The 26,883-nt window shown below is 49.2% G+C and overlaps 1 protein-coding gene and 1 long non-coding RNA gene across 2 annotated transcripts in view; one reads left to right on the top strand and one right to left on the bottom strand.

The window, feature by feature from the left end:
- The window catches only part of Garnl3 (GTPase activating Rap/RanGAP domain-like 3), a gene marked incomplete at its 5' end in the record, with an annotated part of 142,495 nt that overhangs the window by 76,373 nt on the left and 39,239 nt on the right, over positions 1-26,883 (top strand). Inside the window, 9 exon segments of the mRNA XM_005382431.2 lie at positions 1,532-1,596; positions 3,903-3,966; positions 7,134-7,160; positions 11,674-11,749; positions 12,681-12,779; positions 15,853-15,956; positions 22,638-22,746; positions 25,515-25,560; positions 26,323-26,429. Coding sequence (XP_005382488.2) covers positions 1,532-1,596; positions 3,903-3,966; positions 7,134-7,160; positions 11,674-11,749; positions 12,681-12,779; positions 15,853-15,956; positions 22,638-22,746; positions 25,515-25,560; positions 26,323-26,429 — 697 coding nt within the window.
- Positions 13,450-19,350, bottom strand: LOC106148297. The gene is made up of 3 exons (XR_001233596.1): positions 18,471-19,350; positions 14,942-15,002; positions 13,450-14,618 (listed from the first exon to the last, which is right to left on the bottom strand). It is a non-coding gene; the product is annotated as an uncharacterized LOC106148297 (long non-coding RNA).

Genomic DNA, 26,883 nt, shown 5'->3' with positions numbered 1-26,883 from the left:
CCACAGAGAGAACTCAGGTCTCAACAGGTGGGACCCGGGACATTGAGAATATGTATTCCTGTCCTCGTGTCCCTTCCTTACTTGAAAATGTTTCGCATCTCACAGCCCACATCAAGGAAGCCAGGCGGATTTCTTTGGCTGGTGGGGAATCCACAGGGTGGGCCCTATGTGGGGTGCATCCACTGTGAAGACGTCGTGCTGCCCAGCCATGGGGTAGTGACAGTGTCAAGTCTCCAGCGCTGTGGATGTGGAAGTTTTCTTTATGAAAAGAGATCACGGCTTGAAAAGGCCAAGGAACTCTGCTCTCAAGCCATTGTTCAGGGCTTGAACACGGGCGGTGGCAAAAGTATACAAAAAACACAATAAAAGTCATACTTCCTTCTTTGCTCATGTCCTGCAAGTTACGTCCTAAATCTTCTCTAGCCTCGTGTGTTGTCAGTTTTGTTATTAGTCAAATTTAGGAAGAATTTTAAATGTGCACCTTCCGGTCATTCCTTTTGCTGACCATGTAACAGCAAGCCCTGTGTGGCATCTGGAGCTGTATTGTCTCTTTGGAGACGATCAGAGAGAAAGAACAGTGCTCGTTTGGTCTTGTGGCTTGGACTTGCATCTGGTTCATTCAGGCAATTCTACTTGTAGCCCTGGCTAGTCAAGGAGCATTTATTGAGTACTTTTTATGAGCTGGTCACAGTGGGTACTCATTTAGAGAGGAAAAAATAAACTTTACCTAGGTCAGCACAGATAAACATAAAATATATGTCACAAAAACCCTCTCAGAAGATTGAGGTGATTTCTAGTTGAATAAGCTGACAATGACCTGGACTCATTGTAAGTAAATCCCATTGTCGAGTGAAAACTGCTTTCTTCCTGTGATCCTGGAGGCTTGTCTGGCTCTTGGCTCTGAGATCAAGCAAACCCCCCTCATCTGCTCAAGTGGCTGGCAGCGTTGGGGGCTTCAGCCTGTGGTGGTTGGCCCCGCCGCTTTGAGCCCTTAACGAGGCAACACATCCTGCCAGGGGGAGCCTGATGGAGGGGTCCTGAATGGAGGAGTCCGCTTGCTTCATGGCAGATGAAACCAAAAGAGAGAGGAAGAAACCAAGTCCCATAATCCCTTTCGAGGGCACACCCCCCCCAGTGACCCAAGGCCATCCACTAGGTCCTGTCCCTTAAAGTCTCCACCACCTTCCAGTAGTGCCCAAGCTGGCAGTCAGGCCTTTAACACGTAGCCCTTTAGGGGACGCTTACCCAAATGATAGCAGATGGCTCAGATGCTCCCCCGTACAAGGCGCCAACGACCCGTATGCTGAAGAGTCGTGCTCAAATCCATAAATGCTTGTGGGCAGGGATAGCAGAAGATGCTGTCAGGCCTGAGCAAGAGTTCTTCCAGCACCGAACGTCTTTATTCCTGTACATGGTCCCTGAAGAAGAATGAGAAAGGCGGGACATGAGTCCTTTTCAGTGACCAGATAAGCCTCTTTCAGAGACAGAAGTTACCAGACTCCTCACTGATTGGGTGTTTTGACTTTTTCAGGGGACACAGAAAATATGCCTTCCCTACAGTCCCACAAAAACACTGTCTGTGAAGTCCATCTTAAGGTGAGTGACTGAAGGGGCCGGGGGTGTAGCGGCACAGTGCCTGTCTGGTAAGCACGAGGTCCTGAGTTTGATTCTGGATACCGCCCCCCTGCCAAAAAAAAAAAGTGAATAAATGAATAAGAAGCCTACACCCTGAGTTGGAGGTCTTTATAAATTGCTTTTTTCCCTTTGGTCTTCCTGAGGTAGCTCTCCATGAAGCCTTGTCTGTATGGCAGACATTGGTTAGGCAGCAGCCCTGTAAGGTCCCATTATTGTCCACATTTTACAGACGAGGAAATGCAGGTTCCAGAGAGAAAGCCAGGATCACACAGCAGCCTGCAGATTCAGAGCCTCACTCTGTAGCATCTCTGCACCCTGCATTTGTTGCTTGCTTCTTTTTTCTTGCATTCAGATACTTTGGTTCTAGAAAGAGAAATCAAAGAAATATTTCCCCTTTCATTTTTATACTTCAAAATAGAAACCCACATGTCAGCAAAGGCTGCGCTGAAGAGAATGCGCTTATTCTTTGCCAAACAGAAAGTTAAATAACTGGAACATCTGGCTGCTCCCTGCTCAGCTGGCCCTCATGCCCCACCTCCCTACCTCCTTTTCCCATCTCTTCTTTGCCCGGGCGCCAGCTCCCCGGGGGAATGCTACCCCAGGGCTGAGGCTTCAGCCTGTCCCCATGTCACCAGCTATGATGTTACAGTAGCTTCTTTGTCAGGCACTGTGCTAAATGCCTTACACGCATTCTCTCAGCAGATCTTTAAATGAGCTCCGTGAAGTCGACCTATGATTATCTCCACTCACTTATCAGCAATCAGAGAGGTGAAGGGATTTGGCAAAGAGCTCACAGCTGGTAAGCTGCTGAGCTGGGATTTGAACCTAGATCCCACTGACTCCAGGGCTTGGGCTGCACCACTAATGCCATTTTGTGTGAAGGATAAAGCTCATCCCAGTGCCCTGGCCACTGCCTTGCTACTGGTGCGCAGCTAGGCGGTGATGGGAGATGTGTTTCCACAGTCCCCAGGTAACACATCACAGCTACAGCTCGACTTGCCAGGAGTCTCTCAGAGCAACAGACTTGGCTCGATCAGTTCAGCACTGCTGCTGGCTGATTAAATGGCATCAAGATTAAGAAGTAAAATTTTATATCCCATTTTCAAGCTTGATTTGGCCTCCAAATTGCAGACCTCCTGTCTGTGTTAAGCCTTCTGATTTTTCTCCAGAGCAGTCTGAATTTCAGCAAAGAGGTTAACATTTGTGTTGAACACAAAAATACCTTGCTGCTTCTAAGGAGCTATAAAATTTAACTCGCTGTGAGAAAAATGCTTTAAATTATACTATCTTAAGATTTCTGTTGATCTTATTTCCCCTAAAAGTTAACTATAGCTCCTTTCCTCTTTACATTTAAAAGCTAGGCATTTTTTAGAGTTATAACTTCACTTAACTATATTATTGAGTCAGGTAAGCCTGAGTTTAAGTCCTAGCTCTGCTACTAACCAGCTTCATTAGACTTAACTTCTGAGCCTCAATTTCTTCACTTCTAAAATGGGAACAAAATAGTACTGGCCTCATAGGGAACTACATGAGATAAATCACACAAAGCATTTAGCAGGTGCAGATGCCTGGCGTATAGTAAGTATTCTATACATATTAGTTCTTATTATCTTTACTTTTCACTTGTGACTATTAGTGCCCTAGTGAAAGGGGCCCTGGAGTCATCAGTTTACACTCCCTGTTTTACCTCTAGAGGGACCTGAAGGGTATGAACATTGCCTGTCCAAAATAAAACATGAATAAATATTCTTATGGACATTTTGCCCTAGGTGGCAGAGCAGTTGCCAAAGGAAGAAGGAAATATCCATGAACGTTACTCACACTTGATCATCTTTCTAGTAAATAAAAATAAGAATCTGGCCAGGCCTGGTGCGCACGCCTGTAATCCCAGCACTCTGGGGGCTGAGGTGGGAAGACACCACGAGTTCAGGGCCAGCCTGGGCTACATAGCAAGACCCTGTCTCAAAAAAAATCTGAAAGATTGGGCAAGGTCACCTGAAACAGGTGTCCCTGATTCCTCCCTCCCTCCGGTATGCCATGAGCATTATTAAGGCACAGCTCTATAAGTAGCATGGAACGTGGTGTCGGGTGAATTTCATATCGTCTTTCGTCCGTCCCTCCTTTGTTAGTTTGTCTCTCCTGTGGGCCAGACCTTCTGAGAATCCAGCTGTGACGATCTAGACACTCTTTGCATCTCTGGAGAACTGAGACTAGCTGCACCTCAAGTTTCTGCCACAGCAGAGCTCATTCTGTCTGTTCTGTTTCAGTGCCATGAACCTGGACAAATTTGAGAAAGGCCCTAGGGAAATCTTTCATCCTGAGATACAAAAGGTAACGGCAAGTTTTCTGCTTCATAATTGTATAAAACTGATCACCATGTTAGGGCGGAACTGACAGGCCTTCGGGATTCAGAGCAGAACCACCTGTGTGGCTTTTAAGACACCCTTGCAGGAGAGCCTCACAGCCATGCCTGAAGTGGCCATGGCAGACTTTAAAGCCAATTAGAAAGCCGGGCGTGGTGGCGCACGCCTGTAATCCCAACACTCAGGAGGCTGAGACAGGAGGATCGTTTTGAGTTTGAGACCAGCCTGGGCTACAAAGGGAGCTCAAGGCCAGCCTGAACTGCATAGCGAGACCCTGTCTCAAAAAGGCAAACAAAAACCAACAACAACAATTAGAAATATAAACATGCCAGGACCAATGTGCCTTTCCCACTTCACTTTTCAGATTCTTAATGTTTGCCTTGTTCAAACTGGGTGGGACCCCCCTCAACCCCACGCCCCAGCCGCAGCTACAGGGTCCCACAGCCGACCCTCTGCGCTTCCCTCTGTCTCTGGCTGCTGTACAGAACCGCCCCCCCCCCCCCGCCCAGCCCATCTCTGCTCAGCCATCCCTGTCTGCTTCACCTCCACGCAGTAAAAGAGGACAAGAAGAAAGACCGAGCAGCATTCTGTCGTCCCTTTTGCTGTTTTTCACCAAACAAAAGACGCTTTCCCACTTTCTGTGCAGTTGTGCCTTGACTTTCCCATCGTGACAGCCCTCAGGAGCCTCCCCTGCCCTCTGTGCATGAGCAGCACGGGAGGCTCAGTCCCTGCTCAGGGTATTGCAGCTGCCAGCGGGTTTCTGCTGAGGAAGTCCCTCGGGAGCCCTTAGTAATGGGCTTGGGGTGCAGGCAGCGTTCTTAGCAATCACAGGACCCCGAGGATGAACAGACACTGAGCTGGCTGCATTGCAAAGGAAGCATCTTCTCCTCCAGGGAGCTATTTAAAATGTTCTTTATCTGTTTCTGGCTGCAAAACCGTAGTGACATTTTTTGCAACCAAAATCTTTCTAGAAGCAATGTGTGATTAAACTAGCTTTAAGTGGATGAAGACACCTGGGTGTCTGTATGTTTCTTCCTGCATTTTTTTTTTCCTCCCAGTACTGGGGAATGGAACCCGGGGGTCCTTAGCACTGAATTACATCCTCAGGCCACCCTTTTTTTTCTTCTGAAACAATGTCTTGTTAAGTTGCCTGGGAAGAACTCAAATTTGTCATCCCGCTGCCTCAGCCTCCTAAGTGCGGGATTACAATATTAGAGTCATACCTTTATCATATACAACACCAGTAGGACCATGTGAAGGAACAGTGTTGGCTGGGATTACAGTACTGGCACAACTATAATCCCAGAACTCTGGGAGGCTGAGGTGGGAGGATCCCAAGTTCAAGCCCATCCTAGGCAATTTAGCAAGACCCCGTCTCAGAATTTAGAAGCGCGGGGGAGTGGGGAGCTTGGTGCAAAGACCCTGTGTTCAGTCTCTAGTACTGAAGGAAGGAAGAGAGGAAAATAAGAGAAAAGAAAAAGGAAAAAGATAGATTACTGAAACTATAGTTTCCCGGGCCAAAATTATAAACCAGGAAACAGCAGAAAGAAGGTCTAATTGATAGTGACCAATTAAGGAATATTTTAAATACTTGGAAAGTTACCTGGAATGTTGGCAAACCAGGACACATGGCAGGGGCACCGGTTCTTAGCAGATGGAACCTAAGACAAGGAAACTGCAAGATAAACACATTTTGAGTGCAGGTGACATCCATCTGCCCCTAAGGCAAATGCTGAGACCTAGCCCCTGAGCTCGGAGGCTGACGGATTGATGCGCCCTGGGCACCGAGAGCCCTCCCCACCAGGCCAGGGGCCAGTGGCACAGAGCTCCGGCCTGATGCTTGCCAAACTCTGGCAGCTGGGAAGCTGACAGGTGTGTGTTTCCCCTCGAGGGTGTGGGAAGAACAGCCCAGGCCGCCTAGCCTTAGCCCAGGCCCCTCTGAGCCTCCAGGCCTTGCCTGTGATTCGGAAGCAGTGAGATTGCATCCCAGGGTGGCAGAGATCATAAACTATGCAAAGAAAATTTTGCAGTGAAATGTACAGTGACTCACAGATACAAAAACTCCCGTGTGAGAAACAGTGTAACGATGTTATTTGTTCCCAGAATCCAGAAATAATAAAGATGGCTGAGTTCTGCATGAGGAAGCTTCCTGGTAAATACAGCGAGGCTTGTGTGCCTCATGCAGTTCTTTCAGCATTCCCAGGTCTCAAGCCGACTGGAATCCTCTCCAGAGAGCCTGGGGCAAGAAGGAGGGACAGGCCTCTTCCAGCCTCCTCGGCCTCCATCCTGGCCCTTGTCCCCTCTTTTTCCGTGGCATGCGGGGCTCACTGGGCCCACCTTGACCCCACCTCGTGTCATCCGATGATCGCTGTAGAGCCTCTGGCTTTGGTGTCTGCTTATCAGCCGACATCTACTTTCTTAGAAGTAGATTCTGGAAAAATGGGACTTCGTGTAATTAGTTTACAGATATACAGAGTCCACCAAAAAAATGTATACATCAGGAAAAGAAAACCTTGTACAAATACTGTAATACTAAATTTATTGAGACCTAAGATTCATACAAGGTGCTTTTGACCCCTGCAGTGCTCAGAGAGATGCTCAAAGGGATGCCCATTAGCTTCCAGGCATTTATTAGTAGGATGGCCTGCTGAAGTGTATATGTATTTTTGGGGGGGACTCTTGTGTCTGTGGGGTGGCTGAGGGTGGAAAGGAAAGCATTTGAAGATTGATGAAGTCTCTGTTGTGTGTGCAGGGAGTTCCACGCACACTCATCCTCTTACCCTGCACAGGGACACCCTCAGGGGCCGAGACAGTGGCCACAGCAAGGATTGAAACCCAGCATCCTTCAGGGCCGCAGCCCCGTGCCGCAGCCCCATGCCGCTGCTCTTAAGAGGGAAGCTGAGTTAGGATGAGGCCAATGACAGGGGGAAAACCCAAGACTCTTGGCTCCTGTGTTTGGTCATAGTCTTTTGTTTTTGTTTTGTTTTCCAAAGAAAATCCATAAGCAACCTTGATTATTTTCAAAATGTCTTAACACAAAACACTGTGAATAAGCTGAAATTGGGCTTTCACGGAAAGCCAGAATGAAGGGATCCCTGTGAGGCGTGGGCATAACTGTTGCACTTCACTTGGCAGGACTTGCTGGTTCTGGAGGAACAAGAGGTGAGTAGCTTTGTGGAGCTCTTCGCTCCCCGCCCTGCCTCCTTGCCTGAAAACGCACTTTCCCTTCTCGGAGAAGTCAGAGCCCTCCATGGTCCACACAGAAGCGCTTTCCCGGGGGGTGTTCTCAAGGTAAACGTCAGAAAGAGTGCATATACAGTCAGATGCAGAAACAACCAGAGTACTTAAATCTGCTTTAAATGTCAACCTTGTGTCCAGGGTGAGTAATGAGATTTTAATTTCCATCAAATTCAATTAGGATGTCTGAGCCTTAGTAACATTCTTGATATTATAAGATGCCAGATATACTTGCATGTTCTGTTCCCTGTTGTCCTTATTTTTAAAAAACATTGGCTTTCTAAACAGGTAAACTAACAGAGAGAAATACCCAAATACATTCAATAGGCAGTTGATTAAACAAATGATAATGTATGTGCATATTATGCCCCTCAGGAAATGACAGAAGCATTTGTCCAGTTGCTCGGGCCAACCTTGGTAAAATCTTTAACACTGCTCTTTCTCTCACACCTATATCTAACCCGTCCGCGCATCCTGTTGATAGTTCTTCATAAAATGTCCCAAATCCAGCACTCCTCAGCGCCCCTACCACAGGCTGACACAACCCCGCCTCCTCTCGCCTGGGCTGTGCAAGCCAGATCTCTATTTCTGTTTTACTTCCTTACTAGGGGGATATTACACTTCAGGCGGCACGAGTCCGCTCTTACGGTGCCTTGGAGAGGGTGGGCAATAATCAGTAGCCTTCAGAGCCCGGGCACTCCCACTGAATCCTCAGCTTCTCAGCTGGGCTCCGTGGGGAGCATTTATCCCGTCCAGCCTGTGCTAGTGGTAAACTATCAGTTGCAAAGATGGGCTGGAGAAAAAGTTTGTAAACAAGCCTAGTGATGTTCCTGAAAAGTTAGCTATTTGGTAAAGTGGCGTCAGTGTCCCTAAACCCGTGCTTTGTGTGTCCACTGCGTAGAGGTGCCCCGCGAGAGCACAGGGCATCCGTGCTGTAGCGCACAGGGCGAGGGCACTGTGGGAACACAGCATTGTCCAGACGAGGCTGACAGGGACCGTAGTGTCGAGTTTTGAATAAGGCCATCCTTTCCCAGTTCCAGAAGATTCTTCGGGAATCATAGAGACTTTCCTTTCCCCTCATACTTCACTTTTCCCAGAAGAAAACACTTCCTAGCATACTGTTAATTCCCAAGAATGCGCCTGCACATCGGTTTGTAATCATGTGGAGCCCTCACTGTCTCAAGAAACTTAGAGCCTAACATTTTCAGGTTCTGTGCAGGTAGGAACGACAAATACGACCTGTCAGCGCGCACGATTCCCTCCCGCAGTTACCTCCCTGGCATCCGGGTCTGGTCCTGGGGCATCGGGAATCCTCTCCTTCCCTCACAATCTACTTGCAGCCAGTTTAGGAAGCACGGATGGTGTTTGGTTGAGTAGCTCCAATATGACCCCTCAGGGGCTGGGGTGCAGCTCATGGGTAGAGCCTGTGCTGCGTGTTGTACAAGGCCCAGGGTTCCATTCTGAGCACCTGAAAACAGCAACTTGAAATGCTCCATTATGGTCAGGTACCCAGGACCAAACTCTCCTTCCTGAAGTATGACGTAACTCAGTATATTGGCCAGTACCTTGGTTTCTAGAACTAAACAGAAGCTGTGTTAGCCATGGATAACATTTGAGAAGCCCTAGAAAACCAAAGTACCTAGATGAAACCCTGTACGTAGGTTTAAAAACTTAAAGGGGCATTGCAACACCAGTCCTTCTGAAATCTTCTCCTGAAGCCGGAGGTTTTATCTGTAAACTGGAACTCTTTTGAGACATGAGGACAACAGACAGAACAGATTCAGGCCAGGGCTGCCTTGGCAAACTGGACACATGCTCTCCCTGCCTGCAAGTGACATGGAAGATCTCATACCTGTGGGTGGGCAAGTAGCTGGAAGACTGCCTTTCTGCCCCTGAGCATGCCCAATAGTCTTTTCAGTTCTGACCCCAACGCCATGGGATGATGACTTAGACCTCACAACACCGGTTCTTCTGGGGTCTCCGTCTGAAGCAGGAGGGATCCTCAGCGGGGACACCCATAGCACAGTGCCAGTCTCAGCACAGCCGCACAGAGCTTTGAAAGGCTTTGGCCGGTGTCCAGGTGGCAGTCAGCCCTGTCTCTGCTGAGAGCTCTCAGTGATGCTCAGCTCAGCTGCCCGGAGAAGACCGTGCCCTGACACTGGCAAGAAGTGGAGTTCTGCGCCAGCCCCACCACCCTCTCAGTACCAGCCCGGGACAGTCTCTCCTTCCCCGGCCTTCCCTGGTCCTGACTGCAAAGGAAAATGCGGGCTCTGCAGGCTGTAGCCCTGATGTGCTGTTCGTTCATCTCTCATAGCTCTGATGAGAGACCTGGTGCTTTTGTCCTCGACTTTGTGGCAGTCAGGAGAGCTGGGCCTGATCTTGGGCCTCCTGACCACACCTTCGTTTGTCCTCTAGTGCGGTGGTTCTCAAAGCGGGGTCCCTGGGAACCTATTAAACACAGACTCAGGTACCAATACAAACCTGCCAAACAGGGAAACTCCAGGGAGGGACCCAGCTGTCTCTAAGGAGCCCGCCAGGGGATCCTGAGGCTTGGTCAGTGTGGGGGAGCACTGTTTCAGGCCCTGCAGGGTTCTTCCAAGAAGGTCCTCCTTTACAGCCTGGATTGCTTATGGGTGCTTTTGAGTAGACCCCCAAGAATGGGAGAGGTGCCAACATCTGGGAGATATGTAATGACTGCTGTCACTTTTTAAACAGAGAAAGAAAAGTGACAAACCATAGAAACCAGTGGGTACAAATTCCTGACAGAATTCTAAAGAATCAAAAACTGGCCTGTGAGGAAGAAGTGGTCCCCCAGAGACCCAGGTGCAAAGTGGTTTCCGGGCAGTGTCATTTCTGTCGTCATTTGCTGTGCACATGGTCACTTACGCCATGAACACCTATTCATCCACAAGGTTCCAGGTGCCCAAGCTCAACTCTGGATTCAACAGGAAGTAAAACATTCGTGACCCCTGCTGCGGGGGCTTAGGTTCAGACCATCTGAAAGTTCCAGAAAGTGCTCCGAGGAAAACAAATGAGTGGCCTGATGGAGGGTGACCATCGGGATGGCTGGCCTTACATCAGGGCCATCAGGAAAGGCCTCCCTGGAAATTGCCATTGGAGCAGAGACCGGCATGATGGGGAAGAGCAGCTATCCCCGGCACTCAGGGGCAGTTCTAGGGGGATCAGCTGGGAGCATCCTCCCTTTCCTCCCCCTGGAGAAATCTGCTGTTGCTCATGGCTGGGTGTCTATCTCATGGGTGTGTTGGGGACAGAAAAATATTTACAAGCACACACTCTGGGATTTTCAGATTCTTAATTCCTCCCTTCAGTTTTCCTGAACCCTGGCCTTCTGCTCTGACCTCCCTCCGCAGGTGTGCTGGCCCAGGCCCTGAGCACTTTGTCCCCGGTCTGCCCACCCCACTGATCACCAGGAACCCCCACACTGGTGAATCAAGTGACTTCGCAGAGGTTGATTCTCTTCCAGTAATGGATTTCTTTTTACTATGAAATACTTCAAGCATGCAAAAAACAAAACGGAAAAATAGAAAAATATAATGAAAATCTATAAATCTACCACCCAGCTTAAAGGAAAAAACATGAAGCGTGCGGTTGAGACCCTGTTTTCCACTCCAGCCCTGGCCCTTTTCCCGTCTCTTCCCCCCTTCCTAATCAGTATCTCATATTTGCTGTTGGTCATTTCCGCAGGACCAGGTTCTGTTAATCTAGCATTAAAGTTGAAGATGGTGGACTGCACATTTCTACTAACTACTGCTTTCTTGGCTTGCTTTTTTTATTTTTTAATTTTTCCACATCTGCTTTGTGACTTCTTCAGATTAAATATCTTTAGGCATTGAGGAAAATGAGCATTTAGTGTAAGTTGCCTACAATTTCCATTTCTATTTCTGAAAGAGTCCACAAGACATCAGCCTAAGATTGTTAGGTTCTGCTTTGAATCACAATTAGCTCTCCTTGCTGACTGGGAATTGGACTTGTCCACGGGTGGATTAGAAAATGTATCGGTCCCATGGCTGCTGTGGCCATTTGCCTGTCACACTGTATTGCCCCAGAATGGACCTGACATCCCGCAGATACCATTAGTAAAGAGATTACAAATGAGCAAACACAAAAAAGCGTATCATCTTATCTGCAAGCCATAAAAACCTACTGACAGAAAGGCATGAGCTGGGCGTGGTGGCTCATACTTGTAATCTGAGCTCCTTGGGAGGCTGAGGTGGGAGGATTGCAAGTTGGAGGCCAGCCTGGACAATTTAGTGAGGCCCTACCTCAAAATAAATAATAAAGGAGTGCTCATTAACATTGATTAACACTGGAATCCCCCAACATCCGCTCTGGTGACTGCAGTGGTCCTAATTAATGAACAGATATCTCATACCTGTTTGCTTTGATGGTGAAATGATCTTTTGCTGTCTATTGAAAGGGCTCTGTGAACTTCAAATTTGGGGTTCTTTTTGCCAAAGATGGACAGCTCACTGACGATGATATGTTCAGCAACGGTAAGTGGGCTCTTCCTGCTTTCTGCTAATGGAAACCTCATCCTGCGTTGTATTTTTCATTCCAAATTGCATTAATTGGCCAGGCGTGGTGGCGCACGCCTGTCATTTCAGCACTCAGAAGGCTGAGGCAGGAGGATCACCACAAGCTCAAGGCCAGACAGGGTTGCGTAATGAATTTGAGGCCAGTCTGAACTACATACCGAGACCCTTATCTCTCCACCACCCACCAAAATTGAACTCATCTGTTGAGTTGGAATTTTAATCCAAGGAGATACTGTTACAAAACTTAAGGGTAAATTTTATAGGGCATTTTGGTTTCATTTATCTGGAAGTATTTACTGATCACCCAATTTCTGCCGGTCCCTGCTCTGGGCACTAGAGATACAGTCTAAGGGGAAAAGCACATGAATATGGAGAATTTGCTTCTGCAGAAGTAATTTTTTTTTGATGTGGTTTTTTTTTTTCTAGTACCAGGAATCGAACTCACGGCCTCACACTTGCCAGACAGGCACTGTGCCACTGAGCTAAATCCCCAGCCCCGAGAATTTGCTTCTGTAGATCTCAAAATCAATGGAAAATTTTTCTTGTGATTATTGTGGTTGGGAGAATCATCAGGTGGTGTCCTCCTCATGATCCATAGCATTTTTCATGTTCTATACCTGCTTACAGTTGATAGAGGCGGTAATAATCTCCACCGTACTAAACACCTGTGTGCCTAGGCTGGTGGTAGTAAGGTTGGCATTTTCCTTTCCTTGGATTCCTAGGAATTGTGAAACTCCCTCATGGCCCCAAGAAGGAAACGTGACCCCATGCTGTTACCAAAACACACATCAGGAGTATCTAATTTTCAAGTGCAAGACTTCAGTGCATGGTTAGAAAATAAGGACTTACTGACACTCACTCTTTCTTCATATTTCACCTCTCCCCACAGAAATTGGAAGCGAAGCTTTCCAAAAATTTTTAAATCTCCTGGGTGACACAATCACTCTAAAGGGCTGGACAGGCTACCGCGGCGGTCTGGACACCAAAAGTAAGCTTGTCTCTTGATTTCTTCTGTTATTATTGGTAGAATGTGTTAGTTGGCCTGACCTGTGCCTGAATTTATACCCAGGGTGGGGGCACAGATGTATGAAGCAAGTATTAACCCTGTACTAAGACCAAAGACAAAAAAAAAAAAAAGACCAAAGACATCACAGAGAAAGCAAATTGCCATCACTGTCCCTTATGAATATATACATAAAAGTCCTTAACAAAATGCTAACCCAAGCCAGGCATGGTGGCACACAGCTGTAATCCTAGCACTCAGGGGGCTGAGGCAGGAGGGTCGCTATGGGTTTGGGGCCAGCCTGGGCTACAAAGTGAGTTCAAGGCCAGCCTGAACTGCATAGCGGGACCCTGTCTCAAAAAGACAAAAAAAAAAAAAAAAAAAAAAAAAAAAAAAAAAAGATTGTATTACCTTGTGATGCCATCGCCAGAGTATATCAGTACACTCTGACACTCACACAATACACTCGCCTAACAACTCAGTGATTCTCCGTAATTGTCTCTGTCATTCAGAAGCACCTGGCTGTACTTACTGTTGAGCACCATGTGTGTCCCAGGACCATGCTGGGCTCTGGGGATGTAGAGCGGATAAACCAGCATGGGCCCTGCCTCTCTAGAAGCCTGGCATCCACCGGACAACACCGATATTAAACAGATAGTCATCAAATGGTTTATCATGGAATTCTTGCAGGAACTAGGAAGTGCAGAGCACCTTGGGGGCATTTTTCCAAATGTGGAGGACTAGAGAAGGCGATGATGTTCCAGACAAGGGGGAGGGAGTGATGAGTGGAGCAGTTGGAGTGAGAGAAGAGAATGCCAGGCAGAGGTGACGTCTGTGAAGTCCCCGAGACAAGAAAGACCCTGAAAATACCTTTGCAGCTGGAGGGAGCAGAGGTTGCAGGAAAGGTGCCCTACGGACTGGGGAAGAGGAGCAGGGGAGACGCTGCAGGGATTGGGGATTTGAGCTCACACCAGTGTCATTACGGAGTGGGGCCGGGGTCATGACGTAGTTGGCGCCTTGGGCTGCAGCTGCATGGAGAGTGGAGTGGAGGAGCAGGAAGAGGAACCAGGGGAGACACAGCTGCCGCAGACAGGCGGTACTGAGCCCCGTGGCTGGCGGTGCAGGCTGGCAGGGCGAGTGCCTCATTTGAGGGCCCTTTCCAGGGCAGAGGACCTGTGCCAATGGAGAATGGGGCGGAAGAGGAGAAAGGACTCAGCACAGCACCCGCACCCTGGGCCTGGCGTAGCTGGCGGGTGACGGCGCCAGCAGTGAGATGGAGACCATTGAGGGAAGCGTCTGGGCGTTGGGGCCTGCAAGGCAGAGACAGATGAGATCGCAGGCTCAGATTGGGAATCACTTGGGCTGTCTCGTCTCTGTGTAGCATTTCTAGCCGTTTCTTGTGTTTTAACTCTTGTCCTTTTGTTTAATCAGTCGGTAATGGTGTGAGGCTCCTTTGGCCCAAGTGTGACAGGCTTCAAAACCCAGGTGCCCTTCCCTACCCTCTGGGAGCCTCTCCCCGCAGCCCGAGTTGGAAGCGGTGTGTGAGAGCTGTACCGGAAGTGGCTTACCTGATGAGCACAGGGATGGAGGCTTTGGTCCCAGCTTCTCTCGGTCTCTGTGTGCATGGGGTGGATCCTAGGTGCCTGCAAGCTCATCGCCAGTGGCCACCCCCAGCTTCCCCAGTAGGATCCTGTCCGCCGCCCACCGAGTTGCGCTTTGCAGGCTTTTTGACATCCCTGGGAGTTAGATGCTACTTTTATCTCCAGTTGGAAATTAAGAAACAGGCCCAGAGAAAGGTGAGGTGCCTTGCCAAAAGTAACACAGCTAAAAAAATAAAAAATTAAAAAGGGCTGGGGATGCAGCTCAGTGCAGAGGTGCTGGGTTTAATCTCCAGCACCACAAAAAAAAAAAAAAGTAATAATTTAAAATAATTCAATAAAAGAGCCCTTAAACTTTGAAAAATAAAAATAACATAGCTAATGAGAATCTGAGTCCAGGACTGCCAGCCTCCAAAGCCCATGCTTTTACTTCCTGCACAGTTCTGCCACTTTCATTAGCTTCAGGGACATAACAGCTGTGTCACCTTGCATTGCTTTCATCTCATGCACCCACAGCAACTGGAAGTCAAGGAATTAGCACATGCTCACCTCCTTAGTCCAGGCGTCTGATCTCTCTTCTGAGACCAGGAGTGAATCTGACAGAGCAAGTCTAGAAAGAGAGAAGAGATCCATTTAGAAGGGTAGGAGCCTTGCAGGAAGTAGAGCAGTAACACTTGGGCAATCTTGTATTGCTTCTCCTTGGGGTGATGGAGACCGCTATGAAGCAGCTCTGAGCAGGACTTAAATTAACCAATTGGCTTTCCATGTTTACCTGTGAGTCTGTCTAAGGCCTAGGCTCTTTGTCTGGGGATGACCAGTGGACTCACAGTAAGTGAACCTCTGTGAGTCACTGATCCCTACTGAGGCCTGTAATGGTGGGTGAAGCTATAAAGCCTCAAAGGGTAAGACAAGGTCACAACCAAGGACACCTAGATCCAACCTCAACTAAATAAAGACTGTCACCTCAGGCATCTCATTTCTGGGTGGATTAACTTAATACCTTACTTGGAGAAGTCCTTGAGTGGTTCCCGCTCTTCTGGAGGATTCCTCTCCCTTGTTCTGATAACTAAATAAATACTGGTCACCTAGAGAAGGTCTTGATCTTAGCCCTAAGAGAATCTCAAATTCTGTGAGAGGGTTTCAATCCTCCTGGAGCCCTGAAATCATTCCATTTGCCTCTTTTATTTAGGCTTTGCCGTGTATTCCTTCGGGAGATTGCAGACCTGATCAGCCCACCATAACTAAGGGATATTATTAACCCGATACACATAGAAGGGTGGCAGCCTTGCAGGAAGTGGAGCAGTAACACTTGGGGGATCCATTGCTTCTCCTTGGGTAGATAATCCAGAAAGATCTTTGAGAATATACTGTGCACTGTATTCCCTTCATCTGCAAAGAGAAACTATTTCCATATGATCTCAGAATTCTCTGTCCACTAAATGGCCACTTGTATCTTACAGATGACACCACAGGGATACATTCGGTTTATACTGTGTACCAAGGGCATGAGATCATGTTTCACGTTTCCACCATGTTGCCATATTCCAAAGAAAACAAGCAGCAGGTAGGTGTGAATGCAGGCTCTTGGAGAATAGAAACCATCTGTGTAACCAGATGCTGAGAGAACATCATAATCATCTCATAGACCTGGAGGCTCTGCACATTACTCTGTGAGCTGGATTCTAGCTAGCAGTGTAGGGACAGTTTTTATTGTCTGTATACATCAACTGTCAACATGTCTTAGGGAGCTCTATTTTCACTAATGCTGTCACCTTAAAGAAATGAAGGGTCAGGGTAATAATGTGCATATGTGTGCATGAACATTTGTATGGAAGGGGTTGTAGACTTGTATTAGTCCATGTTATAATGCTATAACAAAATGCCTGAGGCTGGGTACTTTATAAAGAAAAGGCTTGTTCAGTTAACGGTTGTGTAGGCTCAAGAGCATGCTGCTGGTATCCGCTTGGCTCTGCTAAGAGCCTTGGGGTAGATGGTACCATAATGGCTGGTGCAGGAGAAACCACACAGCAAGACACAGGGAGCAAGTGAGATTTAGCAGGAGCATCATGCTCACCTGTAACACTCTGCTCTTACAGGACCCAAGAGAGCAACAGTGGACTCCCATGAGAAAAGTTTTAACACCCCTTTAAGACTTCCTCACCTCCCACCAGGCCCCACCTCTTGCCAACACCACACTAGGGACTAAGCTTCCAGCGCTGGGGCATGCTTCCCTCTGCGGCACGCCCAGCCATAGCACAGGACTCCCCAAGACTGTTCTTGGGGACTTCTTTCAATGCGCCTTCTGTCTTGTCAGAATGAGACTCTCCAGGACATAAAGTAAGTGTCTCCTGCACAGTGCTCCGTGTGCGCTGTTCAGGTCAGCACAGGTGATTGACACCAAGTGTCCATGTGGGCTGCCCCACCCTGGAAAACGCCCTGGGGTGCCCCAGCCCCTTCTAGAGCCTGGCTCTTTGCAAGGGAAAATCTTCCCGCTTGGCAGCATTTACATGCTTCTGGCTTTTGAGGGATTTGGGGATTTCCATTTAGGTTTTCATGAGATTCTTATTACTTTTTACACATGGACACAGCTGTATAAATAAATGTCACTAGCATGAATGGGCAGTTCCGCAAATATTTGTGAGAAATAGGAACCTAGAGAGAGTGTGTGTTAGGGCTGAGGATGTGCAGTTCCTATTCCAACACGACAGACACAAAGCAGATTCACAGGGCAGCATATGGGGCTACCGCGGTGGGGTGTGGAGATGCTTTGGGGACGTGGGGGGTGGGGCAGGAAGAGCTGGTGCCCCCTGGTGGTGTGAGGGCTGGAATAAGGAGGTTTTGTGGGAGGCTGTGGAGACCCTGTGGAGGCCTTAAATCTGTTCCGGTTATGGAAGGAGAACTCCAATAAAGGACAGGCTGGGCAGGAAGTGCATAGGCCCAGGAGGACTGGGCATGGCTGAGATGCCCTGCACAGTGGGCAGGCGGGCACCCTCGGCATGGGTGAGAGCGCCATTGCTGCCACTGCCAGACCTCACCTCCTAGTGGGTCAAGTTCGTAGGCTCTTGGGATCCAGTGGAGAGCAGCGACCACACTGGTTTTCCCAATCATTGCAAATTTTGTTGACTTGTTGCATTTAATGATAACATTTAAAAACTTCCATTGAAATATTTTACAAACCCAGCGCCAGTCTTTTCAGTACGATACAGTTATCGAAACTGCCCGTGCCCCATGGCACATGAGATTAGCCAGAGGGACCAGAGGGACAAACATGCCAGTTCAGCTGCTGTCCTAGTCAGAAATCTTCCTCTTTGAGGGGCTCGTTAATGACCTCATCTGTTTAGGGACGCTGTCAGCATAGCAAGGTGCAGCAGCAGCATTCCCAGGGCCCTGAGCTACTCCCAGATGGCCTGCCGTGCTCAGTACCTGGGCTGGCAGGGGCGCCCCTGACCCAGTATCAGTAGACAAGAGAAAATCAAAGTTATAAAACTTCCATTACCAGGACAATAATGCAGGTGAGAAGAGAGACAAAGAAATGCAGAATGACATGAACTCTAACAAAGCTTGCTCCTGAGGTCAGCTGGGGAAGGACCACCCTCCAGCCCCGGTTTCTTGCAGGCCTGAGGTAACCACAAAAAGTCAGAGGCCAGCTTGAGTCCTACAGTCTTGTTGGCTTTTTGATCCTCTCGCATCTGTAGCGCTTGTGGAACAGTCCGGGCTGCACCCCAGGTGTGATTTAAAGAGCAGGCTTTGCAATGACTCTGCGAGCTAATGGTTTTGTAGGTTGTGATATGCCCATAACTTCTTCGGTCCAAGGAGACCAAAGGGGCCGAAGGAGGGGTGTCACTATCAGCGTCTTTGGGGCCTCATCTGTTTCGTGGCACCCGACAGGGTCAGCGCTGCTGACATCTTGACTCCACACACTCCAGACCCCCACGCAGCACTTAGTTGCAGATGAAGGCACAGGCTCAGCTAGCCCTGCGCCAGAAGAACACACACTGTGCACATGGCCCCACCCACGGCTTTTGTCTCCACATTCCGTGCCTCCCTGGATCTCCTCCAGCCTTGTGACTTTACTTACCTTCAACATGCCGGAGCCACGGGGCCTGACCTCCCTCCACATGCACGGCAGACCCCTCCCTGGGCTGGGCGCCTCCACCCCCAGGCAGCTGGGACTGAGCTCCAGGCCTCTTCTCCCAGCGGCTGCTCCCAGGATTCCGCCTCTGCTGAGGTCTCCTGCTCCTCACGTTAGCAGGCTGGGGTGGTGGAATTCTTTGCAGTTCTTTCTGTCTTACCCCTTCAACCTGTCAGAAAATCTGCTGGCTCTGTCTTCAAAGTTTGTCTAAAGTCAGACCTGTCACACTTCCCCGGGTGACTGAAGCCTCCCCAGTGGATGGTGTATGCAGTAGCTTTCCTCAGGCCTCCGTGCTGCTCCCCTGTGCCCTGACAGTCAGCTTCTCAACCCGGCAGCAGCGTGAGCCTTCCAAACGCAGTCAGGTCCCTCTGCTTCCCTTCACCTCCACGGTCCCAGCGCAAACCAGCGTCCCGACCTGGCCCCGCGCGACCCGCCTCCCTGCCCGCACACCCTGCCACCGCTCTTCTCGCTCTTCTCGTCTGCTGTGTCCCACCACGTGGGCTTGCCTCCGCCCCTCTGCCCCGAGACGCTGTCCTTCCGTGGGCCTTCGAGTTGCCGTTCCCACTGCTGGGAGCCTTCTCCCACATCCCCACGGGCCCTCGCTCGCCACCCCAGACCTCCTCGGACCTGCTCGCGTGTGAACGCAGCACGGAGCCACACCCGCGGCCCGAGGGCTGCCCTCCTTCTCGGGAGCAGTCACTCCCCTTGGGCACCTGCGGGTGAGTCCCAGCCCTGTTCGTTCTGCTCCCTGTGTGTTCTTTGTTCCCCTCCCCGCTGGAGTGTGAGTGAGGGCAGGGTTTTTGTCTTTGTTCCTGGCAGTAATGTTTTTTAAATATATAAAAGAATATGGAGGGGCGGGGGATGTGGCTCAGTGGTAGAGCTCTTACCTTGCGTGCACAAGGCCCTGGGTTCGATCCCTAGCACCAGCAAAAAAAAGAAAAAAAAAGAATATTGAAATACAGCTCACATGCCATACAATTCACCCTCTTAAATAACCAAGAGGTTTCAGTATTTTCACAAGATTTTCCAGTTATCAGTCAATTCTACAACATCTTCACACAGCAAAGATAGACAGCCTGCCCCTTACCTCACTCTGCCCCCGACCATCTACGTGCTGCCTGGGCCTGCCTCCTCTCGGTGTGGTCTCCCTGCTCTGGGCGCTGTGTGTGAGTGGGGTCACGCAGTATGTGGTCTTTTCTAACCAGGTTCTTGCGATTGGCACATTTCCAGAGTTCATCGGTATGACAGTGCTTCGTTCCTTTTACTTGCCAAACAGTTCCCTTTGTATGGATATGAGCTACATTTTGTTTATCCATCTGCCAGTCGTTTTATTGTGGTTTAAAAATGCATAATGTAAAACCTCCCATCTTAACCAACGTGGCACGCACAGTTCAGTGGCAGTGAGTCCACGCGCGCTGTTGGCAGCCGGCCCCACCTTCCCCCTCCGGAACTTACTTCCTCGGCCGGAGCCGTGTGCCCACTGCGTGACGGCCCCACACTTCCCTCCTGCAGCCGGATAGACTTTTACTACTCGGCGTTCCTCACGTCAGTGGAGTAGTACAATAGCTGTCCTTCCGTGTCTGCCTTACCTGACCGAACAGTGTGTCCTCAAGGTCCATCCCCGTGGTAGCACGTGTCAGCACTTCACTCCTTAAGGCTGAGTAATAGTCCACTGTGTACATACACCACAGTTTCTTTGCCCATTCATCTGCTGGTGGATTCGGGACTTTCTCCCTTCTGGCTATTGTGAATAATACCGCTCTGAGCATGGATGGGCACACAAACAGGTGACTCCTTGCTTTCAGTTCTTTGGGGTACACGGCTGGTAAAGCTGTGTTTCACACCTGGAGAAGCCACCATAGCATTGTCCACAGCAGCCCTGCCGTTTCACACTCCCACCAGCGATGCCGAAGGTTCCCGGTTTCTCCGGGTCCTCACCAGTGCTTCGTTATTTTAGATAGCTGTCCGAGTGGGTGTGCGGAGCTATCTCATTTTAGCTTGCATTTCACCACACATTAGTGATTTTAAGTACCCTTTTGTGTATATTGTCCATATACACGGCCTCTTTGAAAAACTGTCTATTTTAGCCTTTAGCCCTGCTTTAATTTTTTTTGTCGCTGAGTAGTAGGAGTTTATAGATTCTGGATATTAACCGCTTGACAGATACATGCTTTACAAATGCTCTCTGCCCACTGAACTGTCTTTTCACTCTGATGATAGTGTCCTTTTCGCCCAAAACTTTTAAATTTTGATGGAGTCCGATTTATTTTGTTGTTGTTGCATGTGCTTTTCATTTCTTGGTTACTCAAGAAATCATTACCAACAATACATACTATTTTTTTAACTTAATGGAATTGGAATTATTCAAAGCTCTATACCGTAGTTTCTCCACTGGCGAATTGGGAATGAGTCCCATGATTCCTCTATGAATCAGTCGGGGATCTGCTCCGCAGGACTTACGGGCAGCATAGAGGCTGGGGGCCGGGACAGAGGATGTCCCTACACAAAAGCGAAAGGTAGAAGCCCCATAAAAATGGCATCAGAAAAGGGCTGTGGGTATTGAGGGACAAAAAAGATGACACTTGAAAGGTCAGGGAGACGTCCTAGAGCAAGTATCTTTTGCCTAGGCTGGGACAGGTGGTCAGGTTTGAGAGACTCAGGAGTCCAAAACTAGGCAGGGAAAGCTGGGTGAGCAAGGCCCCTGTTGGCTTACTTCTTGCTGCGTAACAAACCACTCCAGAGCTTGCCAGCTGGCGCTCACCTCGTGATCGCTCGTGGTTCTGTGGCTGACTGGACCCAGCCGGCAGCTTCTGCTGGTCTCCACCAGCTGCGTCACGTGGCCGCTGGGCTGGACGGGGACATGTGCCCTCTCCCTGCCCCATGCAGTGGCAGGGTCTCCCAGTGGCCTCTGCCTTGGCCTCCCAGGGGTCTCCTCCCCCATCTCTGCTGCACAGGGGCTGACTTCTGCCATGGGGCACAGGCTTCCCGAAAGCACATGTCCTGAGAGAGAGGTGACAGAAGCTGCTGGTCCTTTTAAGGCAGGGCTGGGTGCTGGTCTAGGCTGAGCTTTGCTAGTCTGTTCACTGCTGCAGTATTCAGCCAGCAGTAATACTGAAGGCAATAGCACATGAACGCCACCTTCCAGGGAGCGGTGTGACCAAGAGTACCCATCATTAGTCTGCCATATCCTGGAGCTAAGGACACCAGGGATCCAGAGGCACGCCAAGTCACTGTGTTTGACGAGACAGGCAGAGGCCTAGAACAGGGTCAGCAAACTGTGGCCCATGGGCCACAGCAAGCCACGTCTGCTTGTTCGTGCTTTGCCTGTGGCAGCTTTTGCACTCTAGGAGCGACGTTGTTATAAAAAGACCACGTGGTTTACGGACATGGAAATAGTATCCATCTGGCCTTTATAGAAAAGTGTGTAGCCAGGTGTGGTGGCACACACCTGTAATCCCAGCACTCGGGAGGCTGAGGCAGGAGGATTGTTGCGAGTTTAAGGCCGGCCTGGGCTACAAAGTGAGCTCAAGCCCAGCCTGAACTGCGTAGTAGACCCTATCTCAAAGAGACAAAAAAAAAGTGTTGATCACAGATCTAGATCATTTTGGAAAGGTCAGCTGGAGTCAAATTAGGCAAGACCATTTCTCACCAAGTGTTTGCTTTAGAGTTAGGAAGGGTAGCCTGGGAATGGAGCTCAGAGGTAGAGCGCTTGCCTAGTGTGTGCTGTGAGGTGAAGGAGAGAAGGGGAGAGGGAGGGAGGAACTGGCTGAGGTGTTTATAAAAATTCACCCTTGAGCTCCCCTCCCAAGAATTCTTCTGCTCGCCTCCTATTAAATGGAGATCAGGGGATGATATACGGACAAACAGTACGAGCACAGTAATGTTGGAAGTCAATGGAGGCTATGCAGGAGGCTTTGCGGTCAAGGGGAAATGCAAGTTCAAATTGGGAGAGGACTGGGAGGGCTGAGACTGGGCTGGTGAAACGTGGGAGGCAGAAGGCCAAGGACACCTGAAGATCAGGGCTCTGCAGCGGCCATTGCGGTTGGTCGTACTGTTATGTCTTTTAACTCTGTGTTTGAGTGACCTCAGCGATGTCATTTATGCTCATCACAGGTGGAAAGGAAGCGCCACATTGGAAACGATATTGTCACCATCGTGTTCCAGGAAGGAGAGGAATCTTCTCCTGCCTTTAAGCCTTCTATGATCCGCTCCCATTTTACACGTATCCTGGGCCTCTGCAAGTGCTCCAGTTCAGCAGCCTCGGTGGACTTAAGATGACCCTCACAACCCACATGCTATGCCTGACATTTTTGTGCTGCTAGAGCCTGAGACCCACTGCTATAGAATTTTTGCTAATTCCTATTAATAATAATTCCCTAATTATTGCGTGTTTTCCTCTTCCTCCCTCCATTAGAGTAATGAATGGATTAACTCTCAGAGAATTCTTGACTTCTAAAATATCTTACAGTCGAGCCGGGCATGGTGGCGCACGCCTATAATCCCAGCACTTGGGAGGCTGAGACAGGAGGATTGTGGTGAGCTCAAGACCAGCCTGGGCTACAAAGTGAGCTCAAGGCCAGCCTGAACTGCATAGTGGGACCCTGTCTCAAAAAGACCGAAAAAAAAAGTCTTGCAGTCTCTGAACTGAGGAGAACTTCCTGCCATCTCTCAGTAATAAATTAATGAAAGGAATGGCAGGTAGTGAATTAATCCTCTGGGAAATTTGCTTTAGTTATAAAAATTTCTAAGTTAAACTAAAAAGCTAAGCCAGGTGTGGTGGTGCATGCCTATAATCCCAGCACTGAGGAGGCTGAGACAGAAGGATTTCCGTAAGTTCAAGGCCAGCCTGAACTACATAGCAAGACCCTTTCTCAAAAAAAAAAAAAAATAAACATTTTTTTTTGGGGGGCGGGTGGTGGTGGTTTTTTTCCGGTACCAGGAATCAAACTCACGACCTCGCGCTTGCCAGGCAGGCTCTGTGCCGCTGAGCTAAATCTCCAGCCCCTAATAAACACATTTTTTAAAAATTAAAAATTGTCCTGGTTGAACCTAAGCCCTGATAATAGCTGCTGCATAGCCACCTCTTGAACTTTGAAAACTGATAGATTAGGAGATTTTTATTTGCTTTGCCTAAACCATGTTCAGCTCGTAAAGCCAGCAGATTCCCGGGATGGGGTTCAAGCTCCCTGCAGAGTCAAAACCCAGCTGCCCGACAGCCGTGAGGCATGAGCCCAGCCAGCCCAGCACATAGCTGCTCACGTCCCACTTGCTGTGGGTCCCAGCCGTGACCCAGAGGTACAGCCCAAAGGTGGTGGCTCCCCCAGTTTTCTGCAACAGGCATTTTCGAAACCAATTCTCATCTAGCCGCTCGTGTTCCCCAGAGACCCTGTTTAGAGAGGGGGCCCTGAGACTCGTGCGTCTCTCTACACTTGGATTTGTTCCTGAAAACCTAACAATGTAGCATATAAGTAGGTTTTTCAAAGTCAAGGCTGCCAGACATCTGCCATGAGACTAGGAAAGAAAACGGATACACACCCCCACCTGGATTCTGATTTTCTTCTTCTCATCCCCGAGTACTGAGCACCATCTCTCCTGCTGGCCTGGTTGAAGACTGGCGCTGTTTCCTCTTCCTTGCAGCGGTTCTTGCAGAACAGCAAGCTTAACCTCTCCAAGTGCAGAGCAGAAGAGGAAGCGAGGTGACTGTGGCTGGGAGGTGGGCAGTATCTTGTAGGGTTTCCCTTACGTGCAGGTTTCCCTCTGGCTCGGCACATTTGTCTCCGGAGACAGAGCAGAGGGTAGTGACCCATGGAGACTCAGCCCGCTGAGCGCAGGAGCGGGAACACAGGATGGAGGGCTTTGTGAGCCTGCAGGACTAGCTGGGCGTGGGAGGTGCAGGGGTAGGGAAGAGCAGGAGAAGGATGGCTGCTGGGGATGGTGGTGCTGCTTTATTTTTTATCTTTTTAAGACCTTTATTGAGATATGATTCACATACTGTATAATTTACTTGCGCACGCATGTGCGTGTGTGTGTGTGTGTGTGTGTGTGTGTGTGTATGTGTGTGGTGCTGGCGGTGGGCAGGGCCTCACACATGCTAGGCACACACTCTTCACCAAGCTACACTCACAGCGATTGTGCTATTCTGGACTTGGCAGGCTGTAGCCCAAGCAGGGTAGACTTTGCTTAGAAGCCACCACCAGCCACATTGGCTTGTTCTGTTTTGTTTTGTCTACCAAAGCCAGAAGGAGTGAGAGAGAAGGTGTATAGTGGCAACATTTAAATTTGCTTTCCTTCTCGAAATGTGTGAGATGAAATATGTGACTAATCTCATGTTGGAATCTTGTTTGTATTTCCAGGCAAGGGGATTGCTCTTTTTGCTCTGTTGGAAGCTTAGTTGTTTAGTGTCTGCCTTCATGTTGCTTTTTTGACAGCTTTGGAGATTTACCCCTCCCCAGCTGAAGCACACACAGATGCTAACCCTAGTCACAGCGCCCTCACACACACACCGCCCAGCCTGTCTGTCTAAAGAAGTCAAGCACTGGGCGTGATGGCGCATGCCCGTAATCCCAGCACTCGGGAGGCTGAGGCAGGAGGATCATTGCAAGTGTGAGGTCAGCCTGGGCTACAAAATGAGCGCAAGGCCAGCCTGAACTGCATAGCAAGATCCTGTCTCAAAAAGACAGAGAGAGAGACAGAGAGAGACAGAGACAGAGAGAGAGAAAAAGGAAGAAAAAGAGAAAGAAAGAAAAAGGAAGGAAAGAAAGAGAGAAAGAAAGAAAGAAAGAAAGAAAGAAAGAAAGAAAGAAAGAAAGAAAGAAAGAAAGAAGGAAGGAAAGAAAGAAGAAAAGAAAGAAAGAAAAGGAAGAAAGTCAGTCACTCAAGTGACAGGTGTCCTAACTGTCAGTCAAAATAATTCTGCCCAGGGTTTTTGAAGCACAGGCTGTCAATTGTGAGCATGAGGCTGTTGATTAATCTCCTTGACCACTGGCACAGATATCTTTGCCTTAGTGAGATACGACCAACAAAATGACAATTACAGGTGGGTGAAGACCTTATCTTACCCTTGTTCTAATTCTCCAGTTCACACATTAATTTGGCATTGACTGCACGAGCTTCTTGACTGATTTTCTACACATGCTGTCACCTTAGCAAACATTCTTCAGGGCCGCGTCTCTTCAGGAAAGATTTGCTCAGGGCAGCATGCACAAGGGCCAGGGTTAGTTGGGTATTTTTTTGTACTTTATGTGGAACAGGTTTGATACGTTTGATCTTGGCTGGCTTTTGTGGGCTTCTGCTTTCCCCCATTTATCCTTCTGTTCTCAAAAATTAACCTGCCTAAAAGTGTCACGATGTGGGGAAAAGACCTTGAACCTTTACCAAATAGATTTTGGGTTTGACTCCCAGCCCTGTCGACAACTTACTGATTCTGAGGCTTTGCAGAAGTGCTTATCTCCTCAGAGCCTTGGGCCTTGTGGAGAACGCAGGTGATGTGACCCACCTGACAGCTTCAGTGAGAATCACAGTCAATGCCAAGGCGTAAAATACCAACTGTGGTGGGCGGGCGGTGGTGGGCGTTGTTGTTCCCCCTGGTAGCCTTGTCCACACATCAGTGAGCTAAACCACAAAGGACTCAGGGGGCTCAGCACTGGCTAAGCTGGAGAGGAGGCCTGGATGGTGCCCGGGGGTCCTGCTGCGAGATCCATGTTCCTAGCACATCACATAGGCCGCTGTTCACATCGACAGGCAAAATATCAGTGACCTTTAAAAGAAAACAACTAATTCTGGAATGCTCTCTACCTAGGCTGAAAATATTTTCGGAAGAAAGCGTTCCGCTCTTCGGCCCACCCCTGCCGTCCCCACCGGTGTTTACAGACCACCAGGAATTCAGGGACTTTTTGCTGGTGAAATGTAAGTCTCCGCTTGGAAGTGTCCCTGTGACCTTTTCTGTGTGAGGACACATTCCTCCGTATCCCCCTGGGATGCTGCATGAGAGAAGGTCGTTGTCAAAGCAGTGTGTGTTCTGTCAGTTCTCTACCCAGTACATATTCCATCTTCTGATGGAGGCGTGCGGCTTTTCTCCTGGTCCTCATCCACCCCCGCCTCATCCTGCCCACCTGCCTTGGCTTTTGTGCCCTTGCCCTCTCGCAGCAGAGGGGACCCCGAGTTGACCTTCCTGCCCTGGATTCTGATGCAGCCATCTCTGCACATGTGTATATCTGGGTCTTTGTCAGAGAGGGATGAGGGGGGAAGGAGCGGCTATGGTACAGGCTTAGGGATGGTGAGAGTTGGGGGGCAGGGGCGTGTGTGTGAGACACAGAATATGAATGGGAGCCCGCTCGCCCCAGGCCTCGTAGCCTTGCTC

This window comes from Chinchilla lanigera, unplaced genomic scaffold (genome assembly GCF_000276665.1).
Source record: "Chinchilla lanigera isolate Chin_1 unplaced genomic scaffold, ChiLan1.0 scaffold00018, whole genome shotgun sequence".
Taxonomy (NCBI): domain Eukaryota; kingdom Metazoa; phylum Chordata; class Mammalia; order Rodentia; family Chinchillidae; genus Chinchilla; species Chinchilla lanigera.
Note: the sequence above shows the minus strand (reverse complement) of the source record. Positions and strands in the feature narration are given on the sequence as shown.